The sequence below is a fragment of the Cyprinus carpio genome, chromosome B16, assembly GCF_018340385.1.
Source record: "Cyprinus carpio isolate SPL01 chromosome B16, ASM1834038v1, whole genome shotgun sequence".
NCBI lineage: Eukaryota > Metazoa > Chordata > Actinopteri > Cypriniformes > Cyprinidae > Cyprinus > Cyprinus carpio.
In genome coordinates, this window is record NC_056612.1 from 28,550,724 (window position 1) to 28,577,722 (window position 26,999).

At 32.7% G+C, this 26,999-nt stretch overlaps 1 protein-coding gene across 2 annotated transcripts; it reads left to right on the forward strand.

The window, feature by feature from the left end:
• Nucleotides 1-26,999, forward strand: LOC109053971 (kinesin-like protein KIF13A). 2 transcript variants are annotated; one of them, XM_042741793.1, is made up of 5 exons: nucleotides 1-431; nucleotides 621-711; nucleotides 17,695-17,707; nucleotides 23,485-23,545; nucleotides 26,785-26,988. In XM_042741793.1, exons 1-5 carry the CDS (start codon nucleotides 377-379, stop codon nucleotides 26,886-26,888), a joined length of 324 nt encoding a protein of 107 aa, XP_042597727.1. In that variant the 5' UTR covers nucleotides 1-376; the 3' UTR covers nucleotides 26,889-26,988. The 2 variants fall into 2 exon arrangements, with proteins under 2 accessions (XP_042597727.1, XP_042597728.1); XM_042741794.1 differs by lacking the exons at nucleotides 1-431; nucleotides 621-711 and adding an exon at nucleotides 2,076-3,628 and having other exon boundaries at nucleotides 26,785-26,999.

Here is a 26,999-nt window from a genome sequence, read left to right on the forward strand (position 1 = left end):
GGTCGCTGTGGCCCATCTGCTCTCTTTTAAACTCATTTCTTTCATGCATATTCATGCACACTGCACATTTGTGTGTGTTTTTGGGGTCAGTCGGCGGAAGATGGCGGTCTGGATGCTGCTGGAGCTGCTCTCTCCGCGGCGGAGGATCCTTTATAAACACACACACTGAACTCTAACACAACACAAGTCTCATCTGGATTAATATTCACGGCTCTTTCCGCTCGGGTATGGACTGTTGGAGTGTTTTAGCAGGGTACAAGCACCTCAGACGCTTCTGTGGGAGACTTTGCGGGGAGTTTGATGTTATTATTCTGCTAGCCGTGCGGAGCAGCTAGCGGCTTTCTCCTTCACTTTAAAGCCTTCAGATTGTATAAAAATGTCGGATACGAAGGTAAAAGTAGCGGTTCGAGTCCGACCAATGAACAGGAGAGGTAAGAGACGGTTTAAAAAGTAAAACCGAGCATTAATATGTGTTTTTTTGCTGGTCATAAGTTGCTGTAGCTCAGGTATGGTTGTTGCATATTCACATGAAGTGTTGCGTTTCAATGCATTTCAGACTTTGTTTTTTTTCCCACAAAAATCGAACTTTTAGTCGAGTTTTAACAACTTTTGGCTTGCAGAGATTGAGCTCAAAACAAAATGCGTGGTTGAGATGGAAGAAAACCAGACTATTCTTCACCCTCCGCCCTCCAATGCAAAAGGAGAAAGCAGGTACAGTCATACAATCACTGCATGCTTTTGAACATTAAATGTGCTTTTTTTATTGAAGTGACATGTTTGAGCCGTGTTTCTCCTCGTTATAGGTGAAAGCTGGCTGCATGTGTTTTTGCTGAGATTTTAAACAGGGCAGGAGCGTGCACAGAGGAGTTCGATGGCCCTCGGCGGTCAAATGCATGCTCACAGAAACTCTGCTCGGGGTTGTGTTCATGCGAGAGTAGCCCAAGTGAGAGCGGGGCCCGTTCTGGGCGTGACATTCCTGGACGGGCCTCATGTTTGCAGCACTGCTGAAGTTCGAGAGACTGTACTGTAGATGACATTGTGCCAATGTATGCTCTTATGCGACACTGATAACTAGAGAGTGCAGAGACATATATTTGCTGACTAGTGGAGCAGCTCAGACATCGACATGCATATGTTACACTGAGCACAAAAGCAGTCTTAAGTAGCACATGGATATTTGTAGCAGTAGCCAATAATACATTGTATGGGTCAAAATTATCGGTTTTTCTTTTATGCCAGAAATCATTAGGATATTAAGTAAAGATCATGTTCCATGAAGATATTTTGTAAATTTCCTACCGTAAATGCATGAAAACTTAATTTTTGATTAGTAATATGCATTGCTAAGAACTTCATTTGAACAACTTTAAAGATGATTTTCTCAATATTTAGATTTTATTGCAGCCTCAGATTCCAGATTTTCAAATAGTTGTATCTCAGACAAATATTGTCAGATCCTAACAAACCACACATCAATGGAAATATTATTTATTCAGCTTTCAGCTGATGGATAAAGACCCTTATGACTGGTTTTGTGCTCCAGGGTCACATATTTGAATTAATGCATACATAAAGCCAGGAATACTTGGAGTAGCACTTTCATTCCATGGAAAAATACCACACCTCTATTTATGATACATGTAAAAATGAAAACCATAGAAAGTTTGAAGCAACATGCAGCGGATTAAGACATTTTTCTGTTTTTAATTCTTGTCTTTTTTTACCATGGTTTACAGAAGACGCTCACTAAAATCTCACTCAGTGTAAATGGTTCTATAACAAAAAATACAATAAAAATATAACAAAAAACCTTAACAGGCGTATATTAAACCAAGAATCATTAGATGACATAAAAAAACCATCATTAACAATATCAAAAAATTTAAATTAAAATAAAACAAATAAAAAACACTACTTACTCGTAAAACCCCATTCGTCAGTAAGAAGTTTTAATTGTTTAAATTACAATAAAATTGAGTATGAACACTTTTTTTTTCTTTTATATATTTGAATAAGTATGTTTAATTTTTACATGAACATATTTGTTACGCTGAACATTTTTTTCACACATATTTTGACATTTTATTTTCACAAAAGTTATTTGAAAGAGTAGACACTGTACTTGAGTTTAATATATGCATATGCAGTGCTATAATATGTATATCTACTGTAAAACTGCATATATACAATATTTACAGTATATATATATATACTGTATGTATGTGCATGTGTAAAAATTAGTTTACAAAAAAAAAAATATTAAGCTGTTAACGTTTAGAGCTGATAGAAGCGAGAGCAGTGCTTCTGTTAATTAGCAAATCAGTCATGATTATCGGCTGATGCAATTTTGTCTTTTCATTTTCGTGTTCTGTCACTAATTCAAATTAAATTATGGACAAATGCGCTTACAGTATATGATTTGTGATAGCAGAACAAGGCAGGTGCTTAAGGCTTGGCTTTATGTCCTCAGAATAACTAACATGAATCAAAACAGTGTAAATATAACCAGTCAGTGCGGTCCACTTTTCTCTTCCACCGCTGTAAGTGATTTTTTAATTAGTCAGCACAAGTCATTAGTTTTGTTTTGAATCTGGTGGTTTAATGCTAAATAGCACACGTAGTTTAAGCAGTGATGAGAATATGATCTTCGGGTTTGTGAACTGAAGTATGCATGAAATGTTTCACTGGTGTGATGTTCATTTAACACCTACAGACATGTGACATACTAAAGCCACGTCGAATGTTGGTTATTACAGAATCAGGTTCACATGGAATCTGAGCTTAATTTGATTGCTTATAATCTCTGCAAATCTCCATCCTTAGATTGGCTGTTTATTAAGTATTTAAACTACCACATGAATGCAGTCTCAGCTTCATAAATCACACTTTACTGTGTTTGAATCAGTTGTTTACCATAAAAATATATATAATATATTATATAATATTGCATTTATAGACTACTTTTAGTCACGCTTCATATTTACTAACAGCTTGCAAATCAAATTTTTTTGGCGTTAAAAAAAAGGTCAGGATTTACTGAAGACACACGATGAGACATTAGCAATGAAAACAGTTAATTTTGAGGCTGATCTTTTGCATATGCATTTGTAAAAGTTTCGCTTTCACATGCAAAATTTATGAGAGGAGAATATTTGATTTACTGAGGTTTGCAATCGAAAATGTAACCTATTTAGTGCCTTTGTTGTTAGTAGGTTAAATGCACCTGAGTATCATCGACTCTGCGTTCATTTGGCTGCTGGTGGATTGTGTTGGTCGTTATGGAAATTATCTAATTTGTGCATTCTCAGTAGCACTTTCCACTCCCATTTGCGCTTTTATATGATTGCGATCTGATGCTAATTTGTCCCGTTTAGTAAACCTGGCTGTTAGTTGCATGCACTGTAATGCAGCACCATTTATTTGCATTGCATTGCTCATTTAGTCAAGTTTAGTGTCGTAGTTTGCATTTCCTTCAGTAAGTGATTTGCTGTTGCATTGACCCGAGGGCTTTGGATCACAAGCTATTGGATCTCATGATCTCCTGAACTTGCCTCAAGGTGAGACAATCTGCAAGAATGATAGCAGATGGTTTAATGCAGTCCAGCATGCGTCACGTCTGCATGGTCAGGTAAGCATCATCTCGTCTTACACTCGGGATGTGAAATGGAAAACAATCAGAGCCTTGATGAAGCTGGAAAAGGAAACGCTTATGTTCAATTTCACGCAGTTTGAGGAAGCAAGGAATCACAAATCTGAAAAAATACAGAAACCCTTTACACAAAAAACAAAAAATATTTATATTCAGGCTTTTGTTCGCCAAAAAAGAATGTTTTGTCATCATCTGCTCATGCTGCTCCAAACTTTCTTTCTTCCATGGATCATAAATAGAGGTGTTTCCATGCGATGAAAGTGTTAGTTCAAGTATCCCTGGCCCTATTCATGCAACGATTAACTCAAATGTAGGTAATTAAAAGTCCATATTTCAGCTCCAGTCCATTAGTCAGCACGTTTCCATTTGTAGTCAAGCATTAGTTGCACTGCTGCCATTAACTTTTTTTTAAAGCACATATTTTTATTTACCCAGAACTATACACAAGTCAATGCAATTATGCAAATTCCAAAACATGTGATGCATAACTAACATCATGAAACAAAAACATCATAAAACAAATGATGATAAATGCAAACAATACAATTAACTAAATAATCTTGCATATTTGGGATAACAACACTTAAAAGGGAGGAAAAAACATGTCAGTTTGTTGTTGTTGACATTGAATTGGCGTCTCAGATCCTTAAAAATCATTAATAAGTATGCAATAAAATGTTTAGTAATATTATGTCAGATGAGAACAATTTAATACATTTTTAATATATAATTTATTAAATTGTTCTTGTGTAAATTGTCACAAAAAATGGTTTTGGATTTACAATTTTCACTCAGAAGTTGCTAGTAAAAATTCACAAATAATTAAAGAAACGGCAAGGAACCGGTTGAATTAAATGTGAAATTCTGAAGTAGTGAGACTGAAATAAAATTTTCTTGTAATTTACATCTCCAAAAAATAACTTTTAACACTACTGTACAAAAAAAAAAGAAAAGAAAAAATGATTGGTGAAAAAGTTTACTATGATAATAACTAGTAAATGTTTACAAATAATTATAACGAAACGGTGAGTAACACATTGAATTAAACATAAAATTTTGAAGAAGGAAGACTGAAATGGTATTTTCTTGTAAAACTATTTACATCTTTAACAAACAATTTTTATTCATACACTGAAATAAATTTGGTGATAAAACTATTTTCTCTCAGAAGTTAGTATAGTAAACAACAAAAATAAATAAAAATAAAATGAAAGAAACATTGAATAAATAAAATGAATTATAAAATACAATTATGAGAAAATACTATTTTCTTGTAAAATAAACTGTAATCTTTAGTTAACACTTTGAAAAATCATTTTTACAGTGATATTAGGTGTTGCATAAATGCAACTATGTACCTAAGAATAATTTACATATTGTGTTTCTTAAACGAGACCCACACTGTAAAAAATAAGTGGAATTTTAAATGTAGAATTTTGTAAAAACGTTACGGAAAAAAAAACTGTTAATAGGTTAACAGTAAGTTCCCGTACTTACGGAAGAGGATTAGGGCCAAGCAATAATAAAAAAAATAAAACCATCTCGAGATTAAAGTCATTATATTGCGAGATTAAACTCGTTAAATTTCGAGAAAAAAGTGAAATACAATTTGAGAATTAAACTCATTACATTACACGCCATGCAATGGCAATGCCGTACGGTTTTAATTTATCATAGTGCCAGAGTGCATTTTGGTGAAGCCAGCGATAAACCTGTAATTTCATTTTGGACACAAAGCGAGTAAACCTACTTTGAATTTTTTCTTTCTAAAAAAGACCTATGCTTGCAAAATTCTCTTTAAAGTTCGTGTGCTAATTATTATTGTGTCATAATTAGCTAAGTTGATTTAGTTTTCTTTGTTACCTGAAAGATATAGGCTATGCAATGAACACTGAATCGAATGCGTTATTCTCTACATTTCATTTCGAATTTTTTCTCGAAACATTATCGACTTGTTTCTCGAAATTAAATGAGTTTTACTTCTCAAAAAATAGTCGACTTTTTTTCTTGAAATTTAACGAATTTTGTTCTTGAAAAACAACGTTTATTCTCAAAATTTTATGGTTTATTCTCAAGATTGTTATTTTCGAAAATTTAACGAGTTTAATCTGTTAAGTATGACTTTAATCTCGAGATGGTTTTATTATTGCTTGGCCCTAATCCTCTTCCGTACGTACTATATACAGGGAAAAACTGTAAAAGGTCTAACCAGACATTTCATGTAATTGTACAGTAAAATGTAGTTTTTGGAAGTAATCTAAAACTCAAAAACTGTAAACTGATATTCCCAGAATTCCCTGCGTGATGCTCCACATTTGAAAGTATTTTGTTTAAATTATTATGTTTTTTAATAGGTTTTTGTTTTCAGTTTTGTACATTTGGGCTTTGTTACATCTTCTGTTGTTTAATGAAAGTTTATTGCATTATTAGGTATCATGTGTGTCACCATGATATTGTTTTTGTGTTTGCTTGAATGTGCACTTTCTGTATATTAATATATACTTCTGTTTGTGGCGAAGCTACTTGCGATGAGCTTCGATTCTTCACATGGCTTTCTCTTTTACCACATGCATTATTATGGTGGTCGTCAGTATGTTAAAGGTACAAAACGGTGTGCATTATTGAGTTTACTGGTTTACATTCAAATTTTCTTGTTTGTAAATTACAGTTTTGGGCTGTAAATGTGTTTACAGTTTTCCTGTATTTTTCACAAAATTATTCTGGCAACCACAGCTGCCAAAACTATTTTGTAAAAACTACACAATTGTTTTTTTGTTTTTTTGTTTGTTTTTTACAGTGCATTAATACTTACGCATACAGAATGTTTTTAATATTCTCAGCTGCTCTCTGTAGTTTGCTTACTGTAAATCACTCGAGTTAATTATTCTATTTAAGTGCGGTAATAAAGCTGGTCTGCGATCCAGCAGAACGTTATTCCTCCCAGACTGTGATTACATCAGTGTAGAAAACCCCAGACTTTCCCCTGCGGTCGTATGGCACCTGTTCAGGGTGATGCATGTCATATTTCATGCTTTATATGTCAGCAGCACCCGAAAAAACCTACAGGGCATGAAGCCGATTAGACCTTTGAGCTCTTAAGTGACGTGTTGTGTGGGCTGAATCTGCAGTAATGCCTTCTAGTTTAGATTTACAAGTGGATGTCAGTGAATTAAAAGCTTGTCTTTTCAGTGGTTGCATTGAAAGCATATAATGCATTTTTTTGTTGCGTAAAATTGCCTTTTTTGGTGCAAAAAAGAAGCTAGATTTGCAGTGAACTTCTTTTTAGTTCACGCAAATCCCACCAGGATTAATAGTCTTTTTAAGCTCTCACGAGATGTTTGCATTGAACTCATTTGATAACCGCGCTGAGACGTGACTTCAGGGCATTTTTGGAGTCAAGTTTCCATTCTTTGAGCCTCTTGAAGTCTGAAACATGAATCTGTGAAAGTATTCGAAGAGGGAGAGATGGTGACAGAGAAAAGACGTAGGACCCGAGGGTGTAGTGTTGAAATACCTGGGAATACCCCAGTGCTCTTCTAGTGGACGCTTTATTTACAGGAGCTGAAACAAATCCAGCATTAAGACATTTTTAACTCAAATCCATAATAACACTTCCTCCAGTGAAGAAGTGTTCTGGTCTGAACCAGGAGAGAAATCTGCACAGTTGAAGCTGCTTTGAAACTAACTGTATTGTATAAAGTGCTGTAGAAATAGATGTGACTTGACTTGCATTGAGGACGAACAGAGTTTATTTCGACTGCAGTGTGTATTGTGTGGTGAATCATTGACTTCTCAGAGCATGAATCCATTGAAATATCATTGGAGATTGGGTTTGGCTGCCATGATCGCAGGATAGAGGAAGTAGTTAAGTTTTCCCTCTTGGTTTCCCAGCTCTACTTCCTGTATGCCGCCTCTTCTTAGTGTAACGTGCTGATGAGTGAGAGTGTGTTTTCATCTGATAATTCCTGCTGAAACTCGTAACCTTGTAATTTTCATCTTATCTCTCGCATTCAATCACATGTAAAGTCATTTCCTTTGCCTCGGGGGAGTGACGGTATCTGAGCGCTGCAGAGGATGATGGGATATTTGCGGCTAAAGCATGTTTGTGCACGTATCAGTGATGTGTAATAACACATTGCATCTGTTGTCATTAATGCTCCAACTTCCCATGTAAACGTCTTCGGTTAATACCTGGAACTCAGTTGTTGTTGTTTTCAATTCAAAATAATTTTTGTTAATTGAAATAAAGTTAAAATAAAACAAATATTGGAAGTAAAGCTTCTTAAAATTTAACGTGGCCTGTGCAAATAACTGAAATGAGTTTGTTAAAGCACAAAAATTAACTGAAATTCAAATTAAATAATAGTGTTTTGAAGAACTGAAAAAAGTGGCAAAAGGATAAAAAATACTACTGATTTTTAAATAAATAAAAATGAAAACTGAAAATATAAAAATAAACAAGTTTAAGTTGAAATACTAAAATAAAAATAAACTAAAACTGAAAAAAAAAGGAATATTTTGTAAACAAAACAAAAAAAAAACTAATAAAATGACAAAAGCACATAACAATATAAAAGAATGAAACTAAAATTAAAATGAAAAGTGAAAATATAAAAATAAGTTTTGGTCTCACACTTAATTAAAACTGAAATAAAAACAAATAAACTATACACATAACAGTATTACTAAAAACTAAAATTAAAACTGAAAATATAAAATCAAGTTTAAGTACTGAAATGAACTGGAACTAAACTAAAACTGAAATAAATTCTAAATAATAGTATTGTTTAAAAATAATAAAAATGACAAAAGCACATAAACTGAAAATATAGAAATAAGAGGTAATTCAAACTGTTAATAATAACTATAATAGTATATACAGTAAATAATACTAAAATAACACTGGGCTGAATAATTTTTTGAACGTTGGCTTTTATTATCTTGCAGTTTTATTAAAAACAATAAGCTGCTGGTTTAACCTGAATTCCTGACTAAAGCCTCTGTTTCCTTGTAATTCATAAGAGCGAGCGATGATTGAAATGTGTCATAAAACAAGAGCGCTGAGCCTCTGTTTATCATTCAGACTGGTCTGTGTTTTTCTCCTCAAAGACAATGCAGGCTTCGCTGGTCAACCTCTGGAATGCATCCTTTTGTCTCTGCGTGTTTTCTAGTGTACTGTGTGTGAAAACTCAGCCACGTACACACTGCAGAGCCTCAGAGCTTCAGTGATGAACACATTTAAATGTGGAAGTGAGTCCGCTAGAGTCCCGATCCGTGTGAATTTGTAAAACAGGAGTCACTCCTCAAGTGCATTGGTTGAAAGCAGTTTCTGAACAAAGTAATATTAGGGACCAGAGACACATTACCAACTGCTTTCAGCAGAGGCACCAGGTTTTGTTAAATTTTATAAACTGTTGTCACTGATTTTTTTTTTTTTTAAGGGAATTAATTCACTTGTTTAATGCATTTGTCACTCTTTTAAATTCATAAACACTCTGTGAAACCAGGGTTATTATTGGTAACTAAAAACATAAAAAAACATTTTATTTTAGTTTAGTTTTTGTTTTTCCTGTTTTTTGCCCTGTTTTTTTTTTTTTTTTTTTTTTTTTTTGCCAAAACATTAATTTCTAAAAAAAAAAAAAAATATTGACAATTTTTCCGTACCAAACATTTTTTTTTTTTTATTGAGAAAACTAAAAAAAGAAGAACATAGAAAAACATTATTGACATCAATTTGTGCTAGCACAAAAATTATTAAGAAAACATTAATTTCTTGGAAAACATTGACAAAAAATGTTTGTGCCAAATATTTTTTTTTTTTTGAGAAAACATTAATTTCTAGAAAAACATTATTGACATAATTTTGTGCTAAAAAATGTATTAAGAAAACATATTTTTTTTTGGAAAACATAAAAAAAAAAAAATATACCCAAAATATATCTTATCACAAAAAAAACAATAATTCCAAAAAAAAAAATAATTGAGACATAATTTTTGTACCAATGATTTTAATATTTTTATTAGTAATAAACAAACAAGCAAACAAAAACAGAAAGTGGAGTTTTTCATTTGCATGGAAACCAGGGTTATTATTGGTAACTAAAAGAATAAAAAAAGCATATTTTTTTAGGTTAGGTTTTTTCCCTTTTTTTGTTTTTTTTTTTTTTGCCAAAATTAATTTCTAAAAAACAATATTGAATGACACAAAATTTTTTTTTAGATATAGAAAACATTTTGTGCTAAAAAATGTATTAAGAAAACATTTTTTTTTTTGGAAAACATTGACACAAAATATTTTTTAAGAAAACATTAATTACTAGAAAAACATTATTGACATAATTTTTCTGTACCAAACATTTTTTTTTATTATTGAGAAAGCATTAATTTCTAGAAAAACATTACTGACATAATTTTATGCTAAAAAAATGTATTAAGAAAACATGCATTTTTTTGATAAACATTAATGACACAAATTGTTTGTGACAAATATTTTTTGTTAAGAAAGCATTCATTTCTAGAAAAACATTATTGACATAATTTGTGTGCCGAAGATTTTTATTATTATTTTTTATTATTAATAAACAAACAAGCAAACAAAAACAGAAAGTGGAGTTTTTCATTTGCATGCGATATTGATCAGCATTATTATGATCAAAATAATGGTTTTAACTTAAAAGTGATGCAATAGTAGAACATTTTGGTTCTTCAAAAACCTTTCAGTTTTGAAATTTTGAAAAACATTTTAATGATCTAAAGAACCATTTTTTCCACTATATAGGACCTTTTGTTGAATGGAAAGATTGAGTGGATGTTAAAGGCTCTTCATGGAACCCTCGAAGAGTGTAGAGTGTCGTTTCAGTTGTCTTTAAACGTAGTTGCCTATGTAGGCAGCAAAGCAGCTCTCTAGGGTTGGTTTTGTGAGGAGCTTGGATCTCAGTTGTGTGTTTCGGAGCTTTGGCGAGTGATTGTGATGATTTTAATGTTGATGTTGCTCAGTGACAGCGGCTGCCAGAGTCCAGCAGCGCTCTCATACGATCATCTTCAATAGCAGACGCCCTCGTTATGTTTCATGATTTCAGGAGGTTATGAAAACATCTGCTGCGACAGTTCTTCCATCCCATCTGACTCACTGTTGCTGAATGAGTCGGTGTGATGAACTGGAGCAGCTGACGGTGATTCCTCTGCACTATTTGGATTGTACTGTGCATGAGTACTAGATATAAACCGCTTTCTCACAAACGAAATAAACTCAGGTCAAAGCCTAAAGCTGTAGTATGAAATCATCCTATTAGTGACATGAACAGTGATGTTTATTCACAACTCATGGTAAACGCTATATTATACAGCAGCAGAACTATATCTATCTATCTGTGAAATTATGGCAAATGAAGTAGTTTTTTGTTGGTAAATACTGAGAAGTTCACTACCATTCAAAAGTTTTGGGTCGGTGAGATTTCTGCTCAACAAGTCTGCATTTATTTGATCAAACATACAGTAAAAATTTTAAATATTATTACAATTTCAAACAGCTGTTTTCTATGTGAATATCTGTTAAACTGTAATTTATTTCTGTGATGTGCAGCTGTATTTTCAGCATCATTACTCCAGTCTTCAGTGTCACATGATCTTCAGAAATCATTCTAATATGATGATTTGCCGCTCAAGAAACATTTCTGATTATTATCAATGTTGAAAACTGGTGTGCTGCCACAAGAAAACTTTTGAAACTTTTGATCCATTTAATGCATCCTTGATGAATAAAAGTATTCATTTCTTTAGAAGCGTTGGGCGGGACGCTGTAGTTTAGCTTTGTTTGAGCTGTGAGACTGATTGCTCAATGGGAAGGGCAAGTTTCTTCCTTCCTGATGTGGGTTATGTCATGTCCTCTCCTTTGCACTGATGAATAAAAATAGAGTGCGAAACATATGGTTTCCATACCAGCGTGGATTTGGTTTGCATGCAGTTTCTCAGTAAACAACCAATAATTCATCTCAGAGATTTTAGTCAGTGCTGGAAAGCAACATAAATTTGATGTTGCGACATTTATATATTTTCTGGTCCGTTTCCAAAGTGACGAACGTTCTGTCAGTCGCGGCTGGAAACATTGTTGCAGGCGTTTCTTTTTTGGAACGTTCCGAAAGTTTGAATTCTTGAACATTTCAAACGTTTGTGTGTGATTTCCTGCAGGTTCGGCATCTGCTGCGAGTCTGAAGCGGATTCATTCTTCTGTCTTTGTGTATGTTTGGCTGCAGGAGTGAGAGAGTCAGGGACGGGGATTGGAAGGAATTTTAAGATTCTGGTTTTGATTGCGAACAAGTCGTTTTCAGGAGCCTTAAAGGGACAGTTCACCCAAAAATGAAAATGCTGTTAATTTTCTCACCCTCAGGTCATCGAAGATGTAGGTGACTTTTTTCTTCAGTAGAACAGTAGAGAAGAGTTTTAGCTGAAACCGTGATCATCGCTGATTCAGAAAATGCAAGTCAATGGCTGCCGGCACTTTTGAGAGTCAAAAAAACACATCAGGCAACACAAAATTATTACAAGTGACTCCTGATGATATATCGAGGTCTTATAAAGCGAAACGATCGGTCTGTGCAAGAAACTGAACATTATTTACAGCATGATCACCTGTAATCCAGAGCCTCAGATTCAGAATCAGATACGCCACTATTTTGATTCACCAAATCAGATTGAATCATCTGAAACAGTTCTCGGCTCGAGGAGCACAAATCTTTAAGTTATTCAATCAAAACTCACTTTCAGGTGTCTGACAGACTCTCCTGACGTCTGAAAGTGAGTTTTGGTTGAGTAAATTGTAGATTTGTGCTCCTCGAGCCGAGAACTGTTTCAGATGATTCAGTCCAATTTGGTGAACCGGTTCAAAAGAATGATTCGTTCGTGAACCGAACATCACTCCAGGACCATTTGTCTAAGGCTCTGTATTACAAGTAATAATATCTTAAATAATGTATAGTTTCTTGCACAGACCGATCATTTGCGCTTCATAAGACCTCAATATATCATCAGGAGTCACTTGTATTAATTTTGTGTTGCCTGATGTGTTTTTTTGACTCTTAAAGTGCCGGCAGCCATTGACTTGCATTTTCCGAATCACCAAGTACCACGGTTTCAGCTAAAAATCTTCTTTACTGTTCTGCTGAAGAAATAAACTCATCTTAGATGACCTGAGGGTGAGTAAATGAACAGCACATTTTTATTTTTTGGGTGAACTGTCCCTTTAAATACAATATATCACACATTAACAAGTTAAGATCTGCTCCGATTAATTCAGCGAGAGGTTGATTCAGAGCTGTAACTGAGGAGAGTCATCTGTGCACTACACTGATCTGGATGTTTGTTGTGTGACCGGTGAGATCTGTGCAGTAGTAAGAACAGGTCAGGACATGAAGATCGCTCTCTTCTGATTCTGTGGTCTGCTGGGTGATGATTCAGTCGACTGGATCGTGAACTGACCCACTTCTCATTAATCTGACTCCTGATGGAGGGAACCTCCTGAAAATATTCCTCTCCTTTCCACTCCAGTAAGCGTTGAGTGAATCTAGTCTGCTATTTACTCCAGATGTTTCTGTGATTGTGTAATTCTCTTGCTCTCAGAATGTTTATGTAAGAAATGTTCACCTTGAAAGAATCATTTTATATATATATGAAGTGCCAGAAGATCTGCTCAGCTTTCTGTGTCAGTGTGCACACGCTAAAGGCACATGTTATAAATGGTTAAATCTTTTTCACTGTTCCAGCTCTGTGTGTCGTATGTGAGTAGTTTCTCCCACAAAATCAGTGCAGAGCATGTGAAGTCTGTGGAATCATTCTGGATCTTCTAGTTAGTCATGAGTGTTGTCTAAGCTCATGCTTTCACTGCAGCCCTGAGTTGACTTTACTGTGTTCTGATGTGTGCATGCCCTTATATCTGAAGCTCAAACAGTAGATTATAGTGCATGCAATGCCAAGATTATGGGTTTGATTGCCAAGCAATGCATGAACTGATCGAATGCAACATTTGAATGCAATGTAAGTTGTTTTGGATAAAAGAGTATGGTAATGCAATAGAGGAATTGCAATTTATTGGTTTTGATAATACCAAATGCATACATTAGTTTACTGGATAAGCATGCTCTGACATTAATCATGTATTTTAAGATAAGCATTTGAAAAGCTTTTTTAAAAATCTAAAATATTTAAAAATGTTTTAATGTGTGTAATCAGTGACTAAGTGTATTCTGAAATTTAAGCTTAAAGGGTTAGTTCACCCAAATATTAAAATTATGTCATTAATGACTCACCCTCAGTCGTTCCAAACCCGTAAGACCTCCGTTTCATCTTTCGAACACAGTTAAGATATTTAGTTTTAGTCCGAGAGCTTTCAGTCCCTCCATTGAGAATGTATGTACGGTATACTGTCCCCGTCCAGAAAGGTAATAAAAAAATCTTCAAAGTAGTCCATGTGACATCAGATGGGTCCGTTAGAATTTTTTGAAGCATCGAAAATACATTTTGGTCCAAAAATAGCAAAAACTACGACTTTATTCAGCATTGACTTATCTCCCGGGTCTGTTATGAGCGCGTTCACAATACTGCAGTTTACCGGTTCGGGAACGAATTCAGCGATGTAACCGGATCTTCTTGACCAGTTCACCATGAACTGATCGTTTTTTAACGATTCGTTCATAAGCATTAATCCACAAATGAGTTAAGCTGTTAGCTTTTTTAATGTGGCTGACACTCCCTCTGAGTCAAAATAAACCAATATCCCGGAGTAATTCATTTACTCAAACAGTACACTGACTGAACTGATGACCGAGCCAGATAACGAACGAAACATTGACTCGTTCTCCGAGTCAAGAACCGTTTCTGTCGGACGCGTCCGGTTGCGAGAACCGAGGGGAGCTGATGATACTAGCGCAGCTGAAGCAGACTGAACACAGGCCGTCTGAACCGAACTGGTTCTTTTGTGATTGATTTCTGAAACTGATTCTGTGCTAATGTTATGAGCTTTGAATCAAGGGCAGTCATTCGCAATGAAGTCATTACGTTGAGCGCAAAAGAACTGGGTGAACCGTTTCTTCAACCAGTTTATTGATCGAACTCTTTGAAAGAAACCGGGTCGCGGAATAAAGAACATTTCACTCACTACCGGTGATCACCGAAAACCTATGCAACCCGGTTCTTGACTTCGAGAACGAGTCAAGTTCGTTTCGTTTGTTATCTGGCTCGGTTCAGTCAGTGTACTGTTTGAGTAAATGGAATTACTCCGGGATATTGGTTTATTTGAACCCCTCGAGAGGAAGTGTCAGCCACACCCATTAAAAACAAGTTAACAGCTTAAGTCAAATCTGTGGATTTACATACTTATTGTAGGACGCGAACCGTTTCATGAATCAGTTATTTGGTTGAACTGGTGACCACAAGATAATAACATCGAGTCGCAGATGATCGTTCGCGAACCGGATTAAAACTGGCAGTATTGTGAACGCGCTCAAACAGTACACGGAAGAGATGAGAATAAAGTACTATATTGACCACCAAAATTTAATAATTTTAAATTAAAATATCAGAACAGAATATAATATCATTAACAAAAAAAAATGATAAATGACAATAATCAATAATAAATATTAATTAAATTATTAAAATAAGAAATCAATATCAAATACAAAAAAAATAAACAAAATATGATATCAGGATTTTTTTTTTTCCCTATATCATTGTCTTTGTGCAAAACAAAATTTAATATTACAGTTCAATTTTATGAACAATACTTTGAGAAAATAATAATTTTAAATGATTAATAAATAATGTGATTTTGAAGAAATAATACATTATTTTAATTGAAAAACTGAAAATAATATAAAATAATGATATATTTCACTTGAGTCAATGATTGCTGTTTAAACACAAATTCATAACAACTAATACATTAGAAAGCATTTTTGACAAATTAAAATCACTGAAAACAAAAAAAATGGGAACGAAACATTTTAATAAGTTAACTGAAACCTTTTTTAAAACAAAATTAAACAAAACATTTTTAACAAAACTAAATATAAAAATAAGTTAACTGAAACCTTTTTTAAAACAAAATTAAACATTTTCAAACAAAAACTTGTTAAAAATTAGAGAAACAGAAAATATATAAATAAATTAACAAAAAAATGAAAGAAAACTAAATCTAAAAGCAAGTTATCACAAATGTAGCTTTTTTAAACATTAAATATTTAAAAACATTTTTAGCAATAAAATTAACAAAAACATTAAAGAAAACAAAAATATAAAAATGAAATGATAGTATATTAATGCTTAAATAAAACAACACTTCTTTAAGACTGACCTCATGTGTTTGCTCAGAATTTACTTTTGTAAAGATCTGATCTCTTCTTTTGGTTTTTATATTTAGAAATCAAATCGAACATGCATGGGAAAGTAATGTGAGAGATTTTTTTGGGATAACATTTGTGGTGACCGGAGGAGTATTTTAGTCTCTTGTTGGTAATACTAGCGATCCCTTCCAAAACTAGTGAGCTAAGTAAAGGCCAAAATCTTATTTTCTTGTAAGATTCTTGATGCATGCAACAATTCTAATGCAGCAATGCTTTTAGCTATGTTTACATTCATGCACTCTTTTTTTGTGCAAGTGTTTCATGCGTGCAAGAAAGTTGCATGCATTTCCCCCCAGTTCTCATTGCATTTAGAAGAGGGAGGAAGGTTTGGGAGCTGTAAAGTCCACAGGCTTGCCTGAAGTTTACACAGCAGATCTGTTGCGACATTCAGGCCTAAATCTGTGTGCTTTACGAGTGCATTCACAGGCTGATCAGTCAGGAAATACCAGTGAACAGCTCAGTGAACAGCAGCGTAATGCAAGGAGACACTAAAGACCTGCGTTAATCGAGTCAAGAAAGGAGCAGTGTCACGCAATCATGAAAGAGCTGGTTACATGCCAGTTTTAATACAGTATCTTACTTTTTTATGTGCAACAAACAATATTAAAAAGTGACTGGGTGTTTGACAATATTATGCATGCAGATTTTATCTACTTGGATTATTTTGGCTTTTGAAAATTAATGTTTCACACCGTAAGACCATTTAAAAAGAGCTTACGGCATTGAAATGATAGGATTGTTGTTTGCTGACTGTATTTATGTTGTTTTGTTTTATTTTTGTCATGTTTGATTTGTTGTGATGGTATAAGCTCATCTTTTTATGATATTGGTTGACTGTCGATGTTTTTGAGGTTTGTGTGTGAAGTCTTGAGATCCGCGTGATATTAAATATTAAATATTTTAATTGCTGTATTATCACACATGATGTTTTTCAGAAGCAAAGATTGCGGAGTTATCTTACACATTTGTGAATGAAATTATGGAAAATTACATTTATTTTAGTTGGTAATTGATTATTTGATGAACAAGTTTGGGGTTGCAGTTTTTGTCGTTTTTAAAAGAAGTCTTTTCTGCTCACCAAGGCTGCATTTATTTGATGAAAAATACAGTAAAAACTGAAATTTTTCTTTTTTTATATTACTGTAATTTTAAAAAACTGTTGCTTATGTGAATATGTGTTAAACTGTAATTTATTTCTGTGATGCGCAGCTGTATTTTCAGCATCATTACTCCAGTCTTCAGTGTCACATGATCTTCAGAAATCATTCTAAAATGCTGATTTGCTGATTGAGAAACATTTCTAATAATAATCAATGTAAAAAACAGTTGTGCTGCACAATATTTTTGTGGAAACTGTGTTACATTTTATTTTTCAGGATTCACAGATGAACAGAAAGTTCAAAAGAGCAGCATTAAGGCTATTTGAGATCTTTTGCAACGTCTTTACTGATACTTTTGATCAATTTAATGCATCCTTGAAGAATAAGTATTAATTTAATTTAAAAACAACATTTTTACTGACCCCAAGCATTTAAACAGTAGTTTATAGTTTCCTTGAGAGTCATTTATTGTCTGTTGACTCTGTCTTTTGTTCTTTTTTTGGGAACTCTCTCCTGTCCTGATGTGCTGCCGTCGTCTCTCTACGCTCAGGAAACAGCCGAAGGTAAGACGAAGGTTACCTTCTGTTTATCTCACATCTCTGTGTGCATATTAATATTTAAGCGAATGTCATATTACATCCATATGGTTGTGCATCACTTGATATTCCAGTGCATGTTTTACATCTCACCTGAATGCTGAAGTAGACTGAAGCAGCTCAGCTTCAATCATGTTTTAGAGTCTCAAATCTGATCATCAGGATCTTTTGAGGAGCGTTTGTTTCCAGAAGCTTTACTTTCACTGTTCCTCACTGGAGGAATGATCTTCACAAGCCTCCAGAACATCTCACATCTTCTGAGGAGCCTTTATTTCTTCATCTCTCAATCACTGCATTATATGTTTGGATCATTTACATCTCATCTCACTGAGACACATTACTGCAGATATAGAGCACAGACTCATATTCAGAGCATTTTATGTATCTGCTACTAGTATAAAGATCTCAGTGATTTACATCATAAGCAGCAGAATTTCATCATATTAATATCAGCATCTGCAGCACATTGCATGTTATTACTTCGGTGTTACTTTAGCATCATTTAATATTTTGAATCAGATTTAATTTGTATGTACAATTTTTAGTATTAGTCATTTTGGTTTATTTTTTTAAATAAATTATTATTTCAGTTTTAGTTATTTTAGTGCATCAGCTAGCTGAAATAAAAATAAATGTAAAAATTAGTTTTTTTATTAACATATATAATTTTAGTTATTTTAGTTACTTTTTTTGTATAGTTTTAATTTTAGTTTCAGTTTTAGTTAACTACACTCTTAAAAATAAAGGTGCTTCACAGCGATGCCACAGAAGAACCGTTTTTGGTTCCACAAAGAACCATTCAGTCCAAAAACCATCTCTTTCTTACCTTTTTATAATCTGAAGAACCTTCTTTCACCACAAAGAAGCTTTTGTGAAACAGAAAGGTTCTTAAAGCTTCTTTATGGAAGCATTTAGACAAAAAAGGTTCGTGAAGCACCTTTATTTTTAAGAGTGTATAATAACCCTGATGAAACTGAGCCATAAAAGCCTTTATAAAATAAAGTATATCAGTATATCTCTCTGTATCAGACTATATGAGCCATAAAAGCCTGATGCATCAAATACAACACTCAACATATGCATCATATACAAACTTGATTCACTAAACTGTTGCATTTCCAGCATTTCACATGAAAGTGTTTCCTCATGCGCTCAGATTCATCTTCCGGCGAGCGTCTGTGTGAATGTGTCAGGCCTCTGAGATCTCGTGAACGTCCACAAAGAGCTGCAGACACACACAGGCCCAGTGTACAGCAGTCAAAGCTGCATTGTTGCTGCAGTTGTGCTTGCGGTGCAGACTAATGCTGAGAGACCAGAAACTCATGCACATGCAACTTTACCACAAAAACCTATCACATATTAAAAAACGACTCAAAATCACAAAAAACCCAAAATGCTGTTAAATCCCGCTTTATCTGTCATGCATGTTAAAAGTAAGCCATCAGCATTCATTTTAATGCAAATACGGTTACTTTCTGTGTAAATGAGATTTATTAGAGATCGCACTTTATTTATAGAAGTCAGTGATACAGTATTTCTCATCTGTCTTAATGTAGTTTATCGGCTAAACAGAAATGATTATTGGCCTAAACCTTTCATGTATTTAAAAAAAATACAATAAATGAATGCTTTTCTTAGTCAAGGATGCATTAAATTGATCAAAAGTGTCAGTAAAGACGTTTATAATGTTGCAAAAGATTTCTGTTTCAAATAAACGCTGCTCTTTTGAACTTTCTATTTCTATCTGTGAATCCTGAAAAATAAAATGCATCAGTTTCCACAGAAATATATCGTGCAGCACAACTGTTTTCAACATTTATAATAATCGGAAATGTTTCTCAGCATATTAGAATGATTTCTGAAGATCATGTGACACTGAAGACTGGAGTAATGATGCTGAAAATACAGCTGCGCATCACAGAAAATAAATTACAGTCTTTAACAGAGATTCACATAGAAAACAGCTGTTTTAAATTGTAATAATATTTCACAATTGTTTACTGTACTCTTGATCAAACAAATGCAGCTTTTGTGACTTGAGAACCTTAAAAACATCCCAAACTTTTAAACGATTATATTCAACACTGTCTGAGATCATTTAGAATCATCTAACTGAATTATTAAATAATTGCAGAATTACTCTTGAAACGAGGAAAGTGTATCTGCAGTTAATTTGATGAACTCTTTGTCATGGTTTCAGACTGAGCGTTTTCACTCTCTGTTCTTAATCAGAGCACATTTGGGTCAGTCTGATTTCACAGATGAGAGCAACACAGCTCTGTCTGTTGCCCAGTGATCTCTAGAGACGGTGAGAAAACTCAACGCTCATAAAACACGTCGCACCGCAGAGCTGCACGAGTGCCGCCGACACAACACGCAGTAATACAGAAAACAGCTCCTTCTGCAGCACAATCAGTCCTGTTTTCATCTGTTCAACATGGAAATGAGATCAGTTTTTAAAAAGTTAGGGGAAAGTAAGACTTGTTTTCATGCAATCTTGAATATATAATAATTTCATATTAAATTTATTCTCAAATGTAGTTCCATGCTGAACATTCATTTCTATAAGAAAAGTAAAAAGTAGTATTTATACTGTATGCATGCATAGACGCATTAATACTCACCCATGTATTTACCAGTATGTGTGTTATACTGATATTAATAATAACATTATACCAGTTCATATGCGCACATAAGGTAATAAGAAATCAAAAAATAATAAAATAAATAAAGTGGATACTATTTTATATATAAATTATATATAAATTGATCTCGCTTTTATGCAATCTTAAATATATATGTATTTTTATTAGTAGTTTTTTAATGCAAATCTAATTCTGACCATTAATTTTCAGAAGCTATGTGTGTGTGTGTATATATATATATATATATAAAAATAAAAAAATATATATATATATATATATATATATATATATGCACGCACCCAAGATAAGAAATTAAAATAGATAAATTAATATTAGAAATAAAATCATAAAATAAATAAAAATCAATATAAATAAAAATAGTTATATTAATTAATTTAAAAATTAACTAAAATTAATTGCATATTATTATTATTATTATTATTATTATTATTATTATTATTACGTGTATACCAATATATGCACAAACACAATATAAGAAATAAAAATAGATCAATACAAAAATTAATTAAAATATTAATAAATAAAATAAATATTATAAATATTATTAAATTATAAAATAAATAAACATCAATAACATTAAATAAAAAAATGAAAACATTAATTTAAAAATTGTATTAAATTAATTGCATATTATTATTATTATTATTATTATTATTATTATTACGTATATATCAATATATACACAAACACTATATAAGAAGAAATAAAAAACAGATAAATAAATAAAAAAATCAATAAATAAAAATTAGTTATTTAAATGTAATAATAATAATTTAAAAAACACCAGTTTGGCATCCATTTAGGCTTTAAAAGGGAACAATTCAGTCAATAATAGGGCATTACATAGAACGATCAAAATAATTAATCGAGTGGCGCCAGATCTTTAAAAAAAAAAAAAATGTTTTTCCGATCCTCTTTAGAAGTACCCGATATTTTCAAAGTGAAGGTGAGACATTATACCTCTGATCCATGATGGAATATAATTGCACTGGTAGATTTCACTGATTTTGGAACAAGACTAGACTATAAAACACACAGAGTCTGAGACTATAAAACACATCTGATTCTTAATATCTTATGCAACCCTGCCTCTCAGGGAAATGTGTCTTGTTTTAAGAGCATTCAGATATTTTATTGCAAAACTAGGCGCACATTTCCTCATGCATTAACAGTTGTGTGTTGTTTGGGATGTGAGATGAGTCTGTCGCTCAGGAAACACGGGTCACCAAAGCAGGAATTCATTCCTCCGTCTCCAGATTTATGTATCTAATTAACGGCGTCTCACAAAGACCCTTGCTGTACACCAGCACCGTAAGAATGTCTCTCAGGAGAAACCGCATCGCATCGCTCTCATGCTGCTCTTTTACAGCTCAGGACACCAGAGCTTTTGGTTTGTTTCTTACCAGAAATGAAAACAGACTCAAGTGAGTCAATATCTGTCATGCATTATGAGTCTAGAGCTATAAAACGAATGCAGAGCAGCTCAGAATTGACTTGAGGAATGTGTGAGTTCACATCGAGATCTCTGACTTGTGATTGCAGAAGAGAAAGTACAGATTGTTGAGAAATAGTTGAGATCTCTTCTGAATCTCTGAAGGAGACGTGTAAGGCTTGTAACAGCTGAGATGCAGGAGACTTGAGCAAACCTTTGCTCTCCATTTAATCTCATTCTGTCTTGAATTAAAAAGTCTTTTATTTGGCAGATGCTTTTATCCAAAGCGACTTACATTGCATTCAGGATTTGCTTTTGACCAGTTCGTGCATTCCCTCGGAAACGAACCCGTGACCTTTGCGTTGCAAGCGTAAAAAAGTCAATGCATTTTGCAACCCATTTATTATTATTTAGTGATAAAAGAGAGGATAGGAATTGTAAGAATCTTGAAATAATGATTCTTACAACATTCATATTAATATTAGGTGAAAAACTTAAAATTGTTGCATTGGCTACTAACTGAAAAAAAATAATAATAATTTAAAGTACTAGAATTTCTAAGACTAAAAAAAAAAAAATAAAAAAAAACTAAAAAAAAAAACAAAAAAAAAAAAATGCCAATTCAGAATATTAATAAATACTAAGTAATACAAATAACAAAAATATTTAAATGCCAATTCAGAATATTAATAAATACTAATATTTTAGAAATAATATTAAAATAACACTGGTTCTGCTGGTGAATATCTAGTTTACTTCTTGTCAGTATGAAATGCATTTTGCGATCTGTTTTTCTTCCATAATGAGATGTACTGATAAAACAGAGAAAAGCACTAGATCTTGTCCATCGGGAATTGTAAAATGTTAAATATAAAATATAAAATAATAAATGTGAGTGGGTGAATTTGCATTTTATATTGACTCTAAAAAGATCTAATTTGTGTGTGCATTTATTTATTTTTTTACAATGTTTTAGTCATTTTTATAAACTTCTCAAGTTTTTAATAATCTTTTGAATTAGTTATTTGAATTTTTGTTTTTCATTTTAATTTTTGTTTAATTTAGTTTTTTCATTTTTAATATTTGAATAGTTTTCAAGTACTACAATACACTAGTTTTTTTTTTTTTTTTTTTTATTTAAGGTTCCACTGCTTACACACATTTTCAAGACCTTGCCTCTTTTTTTTTTACTTTACACAAAAATCCAAGAATTGCACACACAAAATGCCTCACATCCCTTGTAAAATGAAGCACAGCATTCGAAATATCACAAACACGTCAAACATTTTTGGATATATCATATACACACAGTTATTCAAAACCTAAAGCGCTTCTTTCATGAGCTCCTGTGTACATTTCTGTACAAGATTGAAAGTAATTGCAACATTTATAATCTTCATTTAGTCTTAGTTTTCCATCTAATATTTAAATAAATATTTTTTAAATCATACAAAACCCTTTATAAACTGATGCTCTGATATGAGCCTGATGCTCTGCTGTGCTCTGAGTGTGTTCAGGACATGCAGCATCATGTTCTGTGTTTGTGTGTGTGTGTGTGTGTGTGTGTTGTTAAACAGTAGATCTTCCTTTTTCCTTTTTAAGCCGGAATGCCGTGTGCTAACATGCGTGTGTTTGTGTGTCTGCAGGTGTTCGCCTTCGACCACTGTTTCTGGTCCATGGATGAGTCCAACATCCCGAAGTACGCCGGTGAGTCACACCTGAGCCATGATTATGGATTATATTGTTATATGGAAAGATCTGCCAGATTTTTACTTTGGAAGTCTAAAGTCTCAGACAACATGCACTGACCATCTGATGCATACAGAACTGTAAAGTCTCAGACAACATGCACTGACCATCTGATGCATACAGAACTGGAAATTCTATTAATATACACATATATATATATATATATTAAAAAATGATAAATGCACATAAAAAATCTACTAAAACTTGAACTAAAATTAAAATGACAACTATAAGAAATAGTTAGCAATCCACAGTTTTCATTTTTTTAAAAAAGTGAAAAAATCAGACCATAAAAAAATCTTAACTAAATTAAACACAAAACTAAAATTAACATAAAATCATAATAAATATTAAAAAGCATTATATCCTTAAAACATGCTTTTCCGGTCCTCATTAAATAGTTATTCTTACAATATTAATATTGTGTGAAAAACTTTACGTTTGTGTTGCCAACTGGCGGAAATAAAAGAAGTTTAAGTTGACATACTAAAATTACTAAAACTGAAGTAAAAATATATTAAAGCTAAGTAGAAATATAAAAAAAAAACAAAATGACAAAAGCTCATAACAAAATTACTTAAACTAAAACTGAAATTAAAGTATTAAAGCTAAATAGAAATATTAAAACAATTAAAATAATAAACATAAATCAACTAAAACTTAAATTAAAATAAAGTAGCTAAATGTAAATCAGTTAAAGCTAAATAGAAATATTTAAATACAAATAAACTAAATCTAAATCTGAAATAAAAATCAGTTAAAGCTAAATAGAAATATTTAAATACAAATAAATAAAATTACAAAAGCACATAAAATTACAAAAACTAAAATGAAAACTAAAAATATATATATATATAAAAAGCTAATTAAAAATCCATAGTTTATAAATAATATATAAAAATTGTTTTTCTTCAGACTGTAATCAGAAAAAAAAAATTTAAAACATCAAACTCATCAAAACCATCTAATCAGATGTAAGTGATGATTGCAGCAGTTTTTGTGATTTCTGTACTGACATTCTCCATACTCTAATCATAATAACAGTCTAACGGATATAACGGCTGATGAACAGTTGTCTGGTGAACATGTTCTCACACGGACAGTTTCTTCATCTGTCATTCTTACAGTCTAACGGATATAAAGGTGTTTTATGAGTCTTATATTGACTCGTGCAGACAGAGCGGTCATTAAAGGCTTTTAGGAAGGATGATGTGCCGTTATAAGGTTTATACAGGCCTGTACAGAAGCGTACAAACTCATTAAAACATTCAGTAAAGTTAATGATGGATGCGTTGGGAAATTCCACATTTTTGTCCACTTTACTTTTTTGATGCTAAAAGTTTTGGATGCTGTATATAGTTAGATTTTACAGCTATTATTTTGTTAAAAAATAAAATAATATATATATATAATATCTATATGAGATTATATATATATAGATGTAGATTATGTGCTGACAGTACCTTATATGAATTCTTTTTGTCTTGTTGATAGGTGGCTTATAATTATTTTTGATAGGTGGCTTATAATTTTGTTTATTGGAGTTAATATGTGAATATGAATGTTTAGTTAACAATAATAACCCTGGTCTGCCTAGCAACAACTCACATGAATGTTATGAATTCTCTGTGATGGAAAAAGTAATTGCTTGTCGCCCAATTACTGGTTGCTCAAACAGGGTTAATGATTTGTGACAGCAACAAAAGATCTCCGGTCTGAAGGCTTTCTGTGCAACTAAACTCTGATTATCAAACGCTGCACTTCCGTCTCAATCTATCCATTCACACAGCTGAAAGATTCACATCTTCAACAAAATAATACAGAAAACTTAACAGAATATTCACAGAACATACCGCTAATTTCACATCACAAAATCGTAGCGTTTTCTCTGAAATAATGCAGAAAACTGAGTGGAATATTCACTCAACACCTCCACCACGACGCGCTAGCACAATCACACTTCATTCTAGTCACGCCACATTGTTTTAATTCTTAACTAAAGCTATTAATTTCTGCATTTTTTTTTTTAAAAATATAATATAAAAAAAATTTTAAAAAAAAATAAAAAAAAAAAAAAAAAAAAAAACTAGAATTAGTTTTTAATTTATATATTTTCAAAAATTTATATTTTTGTTATTTTTATTATTTTTCCATATTTCTGTTTAATTTCATTTTCATTATTATTCTTTGTTATATTTATTATTTTTTTGTCATTTTTATTATTTTTTATGTCTATATAGTTTTTTATTATTTTAATTTTAATTTTAGTTATTTCAGTACATGAAGCTAATTTAAATGAAAATGAGAAATGTTGCCTTGGCAACTATCTGAACAAAAAAAGTAAATATTTTATTTTATATTAATATTTTAATATTAATAACACACTAGTGAACATTTGAAGTGGATCAAAACCTTTTCATCAAACTTACACTTCAATGCAACTTTTTTGTTCCACTTCAAAGTTGACTGGTGTTCATTTTACTAAGTTTAGTTTTGTTTTCAATTAATGTCCAATGTTTTGTTTTTGTTATTATTATTTTGTTTTTAGTTACTTTAAATAATCCGCTCCTGCTAACTGGAGAAAAAAAAATGTTAAGTACATTACTAAAATCCAAGGAAATGTAGAGCTGCCCCCTAACAGTCACTCACTTGCTCTTAAAATACCCCCTTATTATTTTTCATACATATAGGAGTAATACATCCTTCGAATCTGTAAAGACTTTACATTTATTTGTGTGCACACACATACCAACCACGAAACTTGGTGCTTTTTTAAAATAATGAAAGCAAACGCTTTCAAAGGATGCGCTTTCTTGCCGTCTCGGTCTCCGTGAACTTGGAGCGTTGAAACCTTCTGTTGTATTACTCGCTTACGATTGAAAAAAAATATCTATAAGATACGAAATGTCTACTTTCAAATGACGCAAATTCAGATTATGTAATCGTGATGAAGAGTCGCCGACTTCATGTCTTGATGCTGCAGAGACGACGAGTCAGAGTCGCCGACTTCATGTCTTGAGCTAACAAAGAAAGCACTAGTGTATCAAATGATTGAAATGTTAATAATTCGTTTTCCCTGACATTCATAATCATTACTTCTGCCGGTGCGCTGTGCGCCAGACGAAGCTTTATGCGCAGTGCACGGTTCTGCGCGGCTAAAGCTGTGTTTGTGATGATTGCATGTGTTTGTCCTGCAGGTCAGGAGGTCGTCTTCGCGCCTCCGGGGAGGGAATACTGGAAAACGCCTTTCAAGGATACAACGCCTGCATCTTTGCCTACGGACAGACAGGTGCAGTTATAGTGTGCTCTTTTGTGACAGTGACATCCGTTTGACTGAAAGACGTCAATAGATGCTCATTCTTTGTCATAAGAGCACTGGTAATTTCTCTAAATGGGCCTGCGAGACGTTAAC

Coding starts and splice junctions, on each gene's coding strand:
- LOC109053971 (XM_042741793.1), top strand. CDS start 377: ATGTCGGATACGAAGGTAAAAGTAGCGGTTCGAGTCCGACCAATGAAC. Junction 432..620: donor CCGACCAATGAACAGGAGAG/GTAAGAGACGGT, acceptor TTTGGCTTGCAG/AGATTGAGCTCAAAACAAAA. Junction 23,546..26,784: donor CAACATCCCGAAGTACGCCG/GTGAGTCACACC, acceptor TTTGTCCTGCAG/GTCAGGAGGTCGTCTTCGCG.